We start from the raw sequence: 11,786 nt of genomic DNA, 5'->3' as shown, positions 1-11,786 counted from the left end.
CACAAAGTAGTTAATAAGTAGTATTATTCCATGATCTGGAAGGACATGCCACAGTTCAGCTGTGGATTTAGTCTGTCTTCTGTATAATCCTAGACTGAATCCACAGTGTGGAGATCTTTTGGACCCAATCAGTTTTTTCTGCATCTGAAGATAGAAATCATTTGTATATATATATCTATATATATATATATATATATAGATATATATAGATAGATAGATAGATAGATAGATAGATAGATAGATAGATAGATAGATAGATCTATACAGATATATATATATATATATATATATATATATCTGTATAGATATCTATATATCTATATAGATATAAAAAAGGTAGCTAGGCCAACTTGGTAAGGTAAGAGAGGCCATAACGCCTAGATCCAGCCTAATTCTGTCAATAAGCTTGATGTGTCCCGTCAGCGTGCTGAAGGTTCCTTGGATGAGAATGTAGGTCATAGTGGCATTTTCCCATGTCCTCAGTAAAATTATTACTGGTATCCTGACAAATTCTATAGTCTAAGCTGATGTGTAATTGGACAGTCTGGAACCCATTTTGGGCGGCAAGAAATGCTCTGGATTTATGTAGGATCAGCACTTGGCAGGTGGCTGATGTCAGTGAAAGGTGAACAATCCCTATTAGCCAGATGGTGTCTGGATCAAATGAGACCATACTGCTGGGCAGGAACAGTCTGGATCAGGCTTGGCTCTTTTCTCACAGATGAATACTGTGTGGTAATGATGGGAGGAAGTAGCTGGATAGTATGGCTGGGTGATAAATCGATTTTATTGATTGATTAGAATTTGCTCTTTAGGACGATTTTTGTTTCATGAAGATCAATTTTCCACCGCAGACGCATCCCGCTGTTCAAATGTTTCTATCATCTATCCTCACGGTGCTCCAAAGATCTTTAATAACACAGATGTCCCACTCTCTCCTGATCGCCCGCATCACTGCGTGCGTGTAGTAGCGTCAGTAATCGAAGGAGTGAGGGCTCCTACCGTACAAGACCTTGTACAAGACCAAACTCGGCTGACAGCGGGATGCTGTGAGCCGAGAGGACTGTAATGCTGGACTGAGAGTTTGGACTGAATGCTGGAGGCTTTGTTTTATAATGTTCTTCAATCATGATGCAGGTGCACTGGCTTCTTTGTTAGCTAACGTATTAGCTACCGTCTGCTAACATGAGTCCATCAATGACTGATTAACATTAAAAATAAAGAAGGAAAACTTCTGCTTGTGTCAGCTATAGTTGCATTTCATCATCATCCATTCAGCAGCCTCTCTTCTCTTTATTTTAACTACACATTCTCAATTTGAACTTCTAGATGTTTTCTTATTTCTGTACCTCAAACGGAGGCATACGCAGCTGCACTTTGAAAATGTGTTGTTTTTAATAAAGTGGGAAAAATAATCGTAAATCAGGTTTCATGTGAAAAACAAATGACCAGCCCTAATGTATACGCTTGAGTTTTTCTTATTACAATTCTTTTTCTGATGTAATTATTTGGGATCCTGGAAAGTATCTGATTTTTACACAATATCATTGTTTTGTAAAATCCACATTTCCTGTTGCTAAAACTTAGTGAATCAGTCAGTCTGGTTTATCATCAGTGCACCATGACGCCCGGGCTTTTTAATGTGCTTTCTTAGACACAGCTGGAGCCATCCCTGGAGGGAAAGCAGAGGTCAGCTGCCTTTTCAGCAGGTTAGAAGTTTTCTTGGAAGCAGTTCTGTCACCTTTTCTTGACTCAACAAAATTGGTATTACTATAATAATTATAATAAAAATCATCTGATTGCAGGGGGTGATTATTAGTTGTGTTGTTGTTCAATTGGAATACTAATGCGGCCCCATCTAATTGAATGCATTTCCCCAATTTATTTAATTCAGTCAGTGCTCTATACATCACAGGGATTCTGTAACACTGTTCTCATCATTTCAAATGAAATTTATTTTTATTACAAAACAACAAAAATCATAAATCGCCAAAGACATGCGTAATAGCTGAACCACAGTTTTGTTTTTCCTGTTTTTTAAATGATACAGAGCAAAGGGAAACCACTGCCTTCATCATATTGTTTTGGTCAGGAGAAAATCATTCTACATCATTAGGATCTTCATCATCATCAAGCCTTTTGCTGTTTATATGTTGACCTTGGGAATGTACCATGGATATATCAACACCCACTGTAAGGAAAATGAAATCTGGACGACCCCCTCTCTCTCTGTCTCTTCGATGTACTGCACAAAGTTGCTGTGAGCCAACTACGCCTGACAGCATCACAACAAAGCAACGAAAGACTCTTTTGGACATTCATTGGTCAAATTGATATCTGGCTTGGTTATTTTGAGGCCCAGTCACACCAGCATTCATCTGTGTAATAAAATAGATTTTTTTTACAGCTACTAGATTCCAACTTTGGTCTAGTTATTAAAACAAAATATTGTTGGCCAAAAATGATCAAAGAGCAGATCAGGTAGATGGTAGTGATGACACCTCTCGTTACATGCACATGCAGTAACCAAGCAGTACTTTCTGGGTCAAAAAATGAAGCTTTGAAGTCACCACTGCACTTCCTCAAGATGTCCACTTGAAATTGGTGCCAAAAGTGAGTTGAATTCCATAGACCTCTATGCAAAAAAATAACATTAAGCCTTATGTCGAGGTTTAAAATTATGCCTAAGGAAGAGGGTGCCTTCTGCTTGCATGACTACTGAGGTCAGCTCCTAAAGCAGCGTCCTAATGAACCCACTTGGATTATAAAAACCTTCAGAGTCAGATATAACACATTGTTAAAGTTATCAAACTCACTCATCAGTTAAACTGATGTGCTTATCAATCACCTCCTGTATGTCGCTACTCAGTGAGAATTAATCCCACAGTGAAAGAGAACTGATGAAGCACTCAGTTCTGCTGCATTTAGCGTGGGCTTTTAGTTAGCTTTACACCAGGCCAAAAAGAGTCAACATGAAGGATCATTCTTAATTATGGTTGTGGCCACTTTAAAAGATGCTTTACAAACAGGGACAAACAAACATTAACAGCTGGAGTGAGTAATCAGGGGAACACCAGTTTGAACAGGTGGGTTTTGAGCAGTGACTTGAAGGTGGATAGGGAGTCTGAGTTCCTGATGTTTTGTGGGAGAGAGTTCCAGAGGGTTGGGGCGGCAGCAGAAAAGGCTCAGTCACCCAATCTGCAGTGCTTTGTTCTGATGGGGGCAAGGTGATGAGGAGCAGTTTGAAGTGGAGCCAGTCCAACACCGGATTCATTTCTCCTTAATATGTACTCAATAATGACCAATTATATGTTTTTGAAGAAGGGAGCAAAATTCATTGGTTTCAAAACACATTCATATCTTTGTGTCAGAAACAAAAGATCAACATATAAAAACATGTTGATCAATACTGCTCAAATTGCAGTATGCATCTGATCAGTATTTTTCCTCTCACTTTCCCGTTTTGCCAACACACACACACACACACACACCCATTCACACCAGCCAATAAAAACACACACACACACACACACACACACACATAATAAAAATATGATGATCAGGAGCTTCTGTTTGCATTTCAAAGACAGTTTGCTGCTATAATACACACTAAATAGTACAGAGAGAGATCACAGTAAATTCACAAAAGATAATCTGCATGATGAAACGGAAAAAAAAAACATGTTCAGATGTTCAGGCCTCTCCAGCATCAATCCACACATTCCAAGGTTTAAATTGATATCGCTAGGGGAAAAAAATAGAAATCCAGAGTACGATTTGTCTACACCATCACTATCTGTCCTTTTCCCCAAGCTTCACATTGAGAAAGCACCCAGTCCTCCAGATGTTCACCAGGTTCCACAGTGTTTGTTTCCAATTGTTTTACATAAAACATAAACATAAACATGACATAAAACATTTGTATGGAGTAGTCATGATTGTTAATTATACAAATTAGCTATACCCTGTGGCATGCTGCTGTCGACAGGGAACACCCCCCCAATCAGACATTCGCTGACAGATTACAATCTCTGTGCCCTGTCCTCAGCTTCAGCCTGCACTCCACACTTTACAGTTCCTTCTCAGGGACACACACAGAAGACACGCAGGAGCAAAGCATAGTTTCACCCAGAGTTGTGCAGCAGATGTATACGTTCATCGCATAACTGTGTGTGATGATGCCTCATTGTATGTTGATACTGAGACATTTGTGTTCACCTAGGGATGCAGATATGGAGATGTTGCTGACACGACAATATTGTCCAACAAATTTTGGCCAATTCTGCCTAACTACAGTAAACGTCAAGCCTTTCTTGTAGTTGAATTATCTTAATAATATGAATAAAGTCTCCTCACATGACCAATACTGACTTATAAAGTGCAAACTCAGCTATCAGTTTCTGAGAACTCTCCACACTGCAGACATAACTGCCCCTGCTTTAAGATCACTGACATAATGACAGTATTTAGTGTTAGTGTCAGTGTGGATTTACCAGTTTGTAAGTGTTTTCGGCCAATGCTGTTATTTTCTTTAAAAGTCAATATAACCATAATGCTTTAATCATGCCTCTCCAAGTTCTGCTAATACCTTTGACCTAAAAAGTAATCATTTCACTTCCAATCTTCTAACAGTGATGGACAGGTGTTTGCTATGACTAGGTAAAGATAATATTCCTGCAGAGGTGTGAAGCCCCTTAAGGTTGTTGAAATATGGACAGATAATGGATGTGGATGAAGGGAATCATACAGTGTTAGCAGCCAGAGCCTGTGTGTTAATTGTTTTTGGAACAGGGTTGAGTCTGGCCCGAGCTCTGGTTGTAATTTTGAATCATTTCACTTGTCACGTGGAGAACGTATGTCTTACATCTCTAACCAATGACTCAGGAAAAATCCTACACATATACACAAGTATTCTAAGCTTCATTGTTTGTTTTCTATTGCGACAGCAGAAGGAAGCTTAAGGGGGAAAATCACTGCCAAAATGGAGGTTCTCTTTACAACCAGGATGAAAATTAGTGTTTGCAGAGACTTTCTCCTGTCTGATATGTGATGCCACATTCTTTACATGCTTACATTGACTTTGCAGTATGTGTTTTACTTTAATTTAAAATTCTATAAACACTTTAGCTTTTTTTTTTTTCAACGTTTATCACTTCCTGCTTGGCTGATGTTCACTTCATCGTTACTCTGTGTTGAGCCAGTAAATCAATCAATCTGTCCAGCTACAAAGTACAGGGGTCAGTTTCACCTGCTTTACTACAAATTCTAGTAACAACAGGTGCATTGGAGAGGCAATTTGCATGTGCTTGACATTTACTTCCTCCTTCTCCTTCCTGACTGTTTCTTCTTTTTGCTACTGTCCTTTCCACTACTGGTAGCATGTGCTACCTGCAGCCCAGTATGTATAATGCTATAGGTTTGCTGCAGTGGTAGAGTGTAACCAAGTGTTTGTACTTCTTTACTATACTTAAGTAAATGTTTACATATCTATACTTAAGTAAAAATAGTAGTGCATACTAAAGACTTTTACTCCACTATATTATGCAGCTATTATCAATACTTTGAACTCCATTTCTACAATGTTTGTTGTTAATCGTTACACTTTATGAATACAGTTTTGCCACAATTGCCTCAATCTACACAAAAATACGGATTGTGTTGCTATCTCTGAAGTTTAAACCAATCAGGTGGCTCTATCAGCTCTAATGATAGCAGAGCTCATGTTTGGGAGCAGCATAGCAGAAGACTACACTGTCACTGGCATCCTGTCCTTTTCAGCTAACCTTCCCATTGAGTAAGCCTCCACTGAACTGAGCCACCTGCAGGTTCAAACCAGTGGTGGAGAACATTGGATGAGATACCAGGGTCTTGTTCTGCCAGGGATCCTCCTGTTCTTCCTAACAGAGCTCTATAAAATTACCTCTAGTAGATCGCAGAGGGTGGATAAGGATCCTATGTCCTCTAGTGGAACTTGCACTCACAGCCCTGCACTCCCAGTAAAGGACAGTGCCTGCCCACCTGTGACCACAGTCTATAGATGGTTCCTGAATGATGAAGCCATTGATGCCACTGACTGACTCTCACTGACCTAAATCCAATTGAGCAGCTGTGGGATGTCACATATCTGATGCTGCCAAGTACCACCCCAGACTGTCCAGGAGCTCACTCCTGATCCAGATCAGGGAGGAGATCCACTAGGACACCATCTGCCAACTCATCAGGAGCATGTCCTAGGGGTGTTGGGAATGCATAGAGTTATGTTGGAGAACATCATGAGATGCTATGATCAAATTCTGAAGCAGCCTTTAATGAGCTGATCCTTTTGGCCTCCATTGACGATTGTTACTTCATTGTTCTGATTATACAATGTCATTAGTAAAAATTTTTTAACTTGAATTATTCATTCAGATGATTTTTATTTTTTCAGAAATAGCATACAGTGAGGACACCTCTGCACCATCTACTACTCAAGCTACAGACAGTGCTGAGTGTGTGATCAGATCAATTTTCCATTATCACAACATAAATTATTGTCTTATTATTATCTTACTTTACTATACTTATTATAATTATTAGCACTTGTTCATGGTTAATAATTAAAATCATGTTTTTATCTGGGGATAGCTTGTTTTCTTTTTCTTCTATTGTACCTACTGTACACATTACCATTTGTGGGAATCGGCCAGCATGTTTTTGGTGTCTTATCCACACAGCGAAGTGGCCCACAGGCTGTTAATTTTAGTGTAAGGGTGCAGTCTTAAAATGTCAGTTCAACAAATCACCACAGAGAAACTATGAAGTGTTCATGATGCCCACTGTTGCTGTGTTTAGAAATCAGTCAGTAAAGTTGTAGGTGACTGATTCAATCGACTCAGTGTCAGCATCACAGTTTTTGAGACTGGAGACTTCAGACTTTGAGATCAGTGACTACAAGCAGGAATACGGTGAATGAAGTAGAAATACCTTTGGATAGAGACAGAAATGAAATTGCATGTAATATACTTTCAATAAATGGAAATCATAAAACAAATGAGCAACCATAGGTGTAAATGTCTGATCTACCCATCTGCTGAGTTTTAGTAAAATGGGTTTGGAAATGCATACTTACCATTCAGTATTTAACCAATTTACTCACCATTTTACACCCACTACTTAAAAGTAGCTTGCAATTCATCAAATGTCACAATAACTTAAGCAAACACAATATACAATACATCGGTGGCTGCCCCTTGGTTTCTCATCGTCTCTAGTTACATGACACAATAAGGCTCTCGTGGCAGATGAGGTTTAGTCCTGCAGCAGGCTGGTAGGTGGGAAAGGAGCCCTTTCTTCAAGTCTTTGTTAAGGAAGAAACAGACAATGGGGTTAACCCCGGCTTGGGCAAAACTCATCCATACAGTGGTGGACAGGTACCGGTGTGGTATTGTGCAAGCTTTAACAAACACTCTCCAATAGCAAGCCACTATGTAAGGAGACCAGAGCACCAGAAACAGCAGTGTGATCACATAGAACATCCTGCCAAGTTGCTTCTCCGCTTTAAACTCCTCCATACCCAATAGGCGCCGGTTCTGGTTGTGCAAGTTCTGCCGGATTCCTAGCAGAGTGGGTGGCATTGGGCCCCTACCGAAGCCTGCGATCCAGTTAGCTGCAGCTTGACCTGTAGCCCCTGGCCCGTGGAAGGTCCAGTTCTGACTGATAGCTGGCACCATCTGGACAGGCTTCATTTTGCGGTGTTTGTACTCAAAGAGGAGTAACTTCATGTAGACCACATGTGTGGCCAGGATAAGCACAGCCAGCATTAGCATGAAGCCTAGAGTATCATTAGCCTTAAAGTAGCGATGCTCAAAAATGCACTGGTCCTCCTCACGAATGAATTTGTAGGTGCCCACGTCAAAAACAGGTGGGAATGCCATTGCCACAGAAAGGGTCCACACCATGCACACCACAGCCACACATGTCCAGAACGTCATGCGCTTTGAGTAAAAGCGGTGGTGTGCAATGGCCATGTAGCGCGTTACGCTGATACAGAAGAGCATGAAGGCGGCATGGAAGCAGAAGAGTACTGCCATGAAGGCTACTACCTTGCAGCTCAGCACACTGTATGTCCAGGCTGAGCCATTCTTTATAGACACTAACACAAAGGGAAAGCAGATGGCTGAGCGAATGGTGTCTGCCAGGCACAGGTCTAGCAGGAAGTAGTATGGTGCCTTGTGCAGAGCCCGGTCACGCAGTACGAGCAGAGACACTATGAGATTGCCAACCAGGCTGATACAGATGATCAGCCCTAGCAGCACCAGTTTAACATAGGTAGAGACAGCTGAAGAAGAACTCTCTGCTACCATACCACCTGCTGTAGCCACCACCGCTGCCATGGGCCCTGCCGGCTCTTCACTGCTGTCATTTCCATTTGCCATCCCAAACGACCCGCCACCCATACCACCTTTTCTTCAAGCACCAAAACCACCTCTCCTCCACTGCCTCCTCCGTCTGCTAGTTGTTCCGTCGTCTTCGTGGTTGCTCCTTTTTTTGCAGTTTACAAGGAACAGGAACACCTCATCCCCCCTCGCCCCATTCCGAGCAGGATCCCTTTGTTGGTGTGTTTTTCTCTCTCACCCTTGGTCCTCTCCAGGGCCCTGAAAGGAAATAATGAAGAATAAGAAGTTTGATAGATCTTGGTCAGACGTGCCTGTGTATATATTTTGACTTGTGTTTATGACATTTTGCACTGTGTAACTACGACAAAAATAGTGGATTCAGCTGGTCCAAGAACTGAAGGGATGTTTGCCATCCACCTCTGAAAAAACTGACAACAACCACCCAGTCTGGGATTTACGGCCTTATTCAGACCTTGTGAACTCATCACCTTACAGAAAAGATCTATTCCTGCACACTGCAGAGAATAGAAAGCTCAGTAATGTTGTCAGTGTTCAGTTGAGTAGGATTCTTGTGACTCCCTGATCTATATGATGGACTCATATAGTTTTTGTCTCATACTATAAACAACAGCTGTTTATCACAGTCCTATGAAATCAACAATTGGTGCAGATTGGTTTTCACAAGTGGGACTTCATCATTGCTGCATTGTATGTTTTATAGAGGTCTGTACACCTGCTGATGATCACTTCATCAAGGACTGATGATCAGCAGCATCTGCTGCAGCTCACACTACTGCATCCTATGGAAGCAGTCAGAGAGGACTTTATTTCATTTACACAAGACTTCTACATTTTGGCTTCATTTTTCTTAACCAAATTATGTTCCTCATCTCTATGGCGGCTGAGCTGCTGTCAACTGGATGTGTTCAATCTAAATGGAAAGTGGTTTGCGGTGTCTAACATCACTAAATGAAGTGTCTTTTTGTCAGGACTAAACTGTGTCTGTTGTTTTCACCCCTTACATCAAACAATATAATATATAATAACAAGCAGAATTATTATGCCCACACAGTAAATAACATCTTGTCAGTAAAATTAGCCACACCCTTAGCTCCCCCTCTTATTTTCAGTTCTTGATTCCTTTTCTTACACATTCATTCAGAGATAGCCATCCTTTGAGTTCCCTTTTATTTGAAGACTTATTTGATGCCTTATTTGTGCATGTTGCCTATTCTACATGTTGCTAATGGCCAATCCTGACAATACATGCCAAGTAAGTCTTACATTGTTAGTTTATTTGGTCATGAAATCCTATTTGCAAAAAAATAAAAAAGTAACAATGACACCTAACATTTGCCCCCCCTTATTCATGACTACAGCAAAGTCCTGGGGTCTGGGCGCCATTGTGCTCCAGCACCATGGACATGCTGTCCATCAGGTCGCCAGATATTTGAGTATACTGTGGCATAAGGATTAGATCCTTTAAGAATAAAGAAATGATTAATTTGTACTTTTTTACTAGTTTTGCCTCACAACATTATTATTTTCATTGTTTTCTCAGGGAATTAATTCCGCTGGGGGGGCACAGTGACCACTTAAAAAGAGATGGATGGTTGTGACCATGGTGTATTTCCTTTATAGCCTAGCATTACTTTTTACATATGGTGATTCAAGGCATCAAAAATCCTGCTACCAAAAATAGTGAAAACGGAATCAGAATACATAAATAAAAACCTACATTAATTATTAATGTGATGGTATGGTTAATGATTTGTATCATTTACTGAAGTGGTGCTCCTTTAAAGGAGCGGGGTAATCCCTGAATAATGAATCAAAAAATAAGGTGTTAGTAGCTATTATCATTTCCAAAAACAAAACTGACTGAATTCACATCTCCATCAACTTTTTTTTACTGTGTCATTTTGGAATAGCAGGCTGTGTGTCTTTAAGGAGGGGCTTTGTGGAGCTGGAAGTTGGTTGGTGGTGGAGGGCAGAGTCACTGTCAGGAACTGGGTAGCAACAGCAGCCCGATACCTCTGGCTTGCTGTTGGTGGGAGGAGGCGACAAAGCTCACTGGATGAGATGTAGACAGAGCTGGGGCCCAGCATCAGGCCTCCTCATATGGAGTCTACAGGACTGATGAGGACAGGGGAGCAGTGTGTGTGACCAGGGAGTGTGGATGCTGTAAACCATCACAGCACACTTAGCCTGTATTCCTTCAGGAGGTGGCGCTATGTTCTGGAGGGGGGCACACACACACCAAAGCATACACTGTCCCATTAGAGAAGCTCCACAGTTGATGCTGTATTATTTGTTAAATACAACACACAGTGTGTGTTGCTGTGAAGCATTAACATTGCTCTGCATTAAGATGGAGACAAAAGGCAGCAGTCTCAGTGAGCTGCAACAGACTGGGCCTACAGGAAGCTGCTAGAAAGACACCTGGGCTCATTCCACTCAAAAGAAAAGGCATGCAAGAATGCAGTATGACATTCTGCAGACCAAACACCTGGAAGTTACACAAAATGGTAGTCATGTTGTGCTCCTTACCTGCTGTATCCTCCAGACTATGGCAGACCAGACGTCTGTTGCAGTCTACATGAAATACGGGCTACAGCAATCCATCTGGCAGTGCCCAGAGAAACAGTAAATAAGAGCATTAAACGGCGTGTGGACGGCCTTGTCAGTGCTCCTCTCTCTAACAAGAGTTAGGCGGATGCTATCGCAGAGATCATTTAAAGAGACAATGGGTTTAAAAAAGTAATAGCTGCGTTTCCTCTTTTTTCTTGTGCATGTCATGTCTCCGCGCTTTCCACAGGAGCTGCGCTGGGCGCCAGTAAATCCCCAGTACCAGTGACAGCACAGAATGTGGCCTCATCACCATCACACGGACTGCCGTCAGCCCCCTCTGCTTTTCTGGTAATGCTAATCACAGGCAGCAGTATTCTACCAAAGCATGTTTATAGCCATGTTTTAGTGGATCTGGCAGACGGCTGCAGACGCCCTCTGACGCGTCTCCCTCTCGTAGTGCTCGATCCGCCGCCGCACTTCCTCTCGCATTGTTCCAGCCAACCCGAAGGAAGCTTCCCGTGTGTTGTTCATTAAATCCGTTAGCATGCCGAAATCATCGGGTGTCCCACTCTGAGAAAAATATGTTAGCTTATTATCGTGCTGGGGCCGGAGAGCCCCCAGCAGGCGGGTTCGGGCTCCGGGATTACAGCAGGGCCAGTCCTCATTCTGTCCCGCAGCCCGTCCCGTCCTCTCTGATCTGTGCGGTAACCGTGTGGAAGGAAATATCCTGAACAGAGACAGGTTGAAGCGCACTGTTCAGAGCAGACGCGCTGCTGGAACAAGCGCAGCATCCATCGGCAGAACAGACAACTGCTCTTTAATCCCGTTTGTTCCACGGAC

General features: G+C 41.9%; 1 protein-coding gene across 1 annotated transcript; it reads right to left on the bottom strand.

Annotated features, from left to right (window-relative positions):
* Window positions 1-7,250: 7,250 nt before the first annotated feature.
* gpr173 (G protein-coupled receptor 173) lies at window positions 7,251-11,362 on the bottom strand. The gene is made up of 2 exons (XM_028410197.1): window positions 10,926-11,362; window positions 7,251-8,633 (listed from the first exon to the last, which is right to left on the bottom strand). The coding sequence occupies exon 2, from the start codon at window positions 8,433-8,435 to the stop codon at window positions 7,251-7,253; it is 1,185 nt and encodes a 394-aa protein (XP_028265998.1). The 5' UTR covers window positions 8,436-8,633; window positions 10,926-11,362.
* Between the last annotated feature and the right edge of the window lie 424 nt (window positions 11,363-11,786).

Source organism: Parambassis ranga, chromosome 7, assembly GCF_900634625.1.
Source record: "Parambassis ranga chromosome 7, fParRan2.1, whole genome shotgun sequence".
Lineage (NCBI taxonomy): Eukaryota > Metazoa > Chordata > Actinopteri > Ambassidae > Parambassis > Parambassis ranga.
The sequence above is the reverse complement of the archived record's forward strand: the minus strand, read 5'-3'. Positions and strand labels throughout refer to the sequence as shown.

Excerpts from the sequence above, each read along its gene's own strand:
- gpr173 (XM_028410197.1), bottom strand. The coding sequence starts at position 8,435 with ATGGGTGGCGGGTCGTTTGGGATGGCAAATGGAAATGACAGCAGTGAA.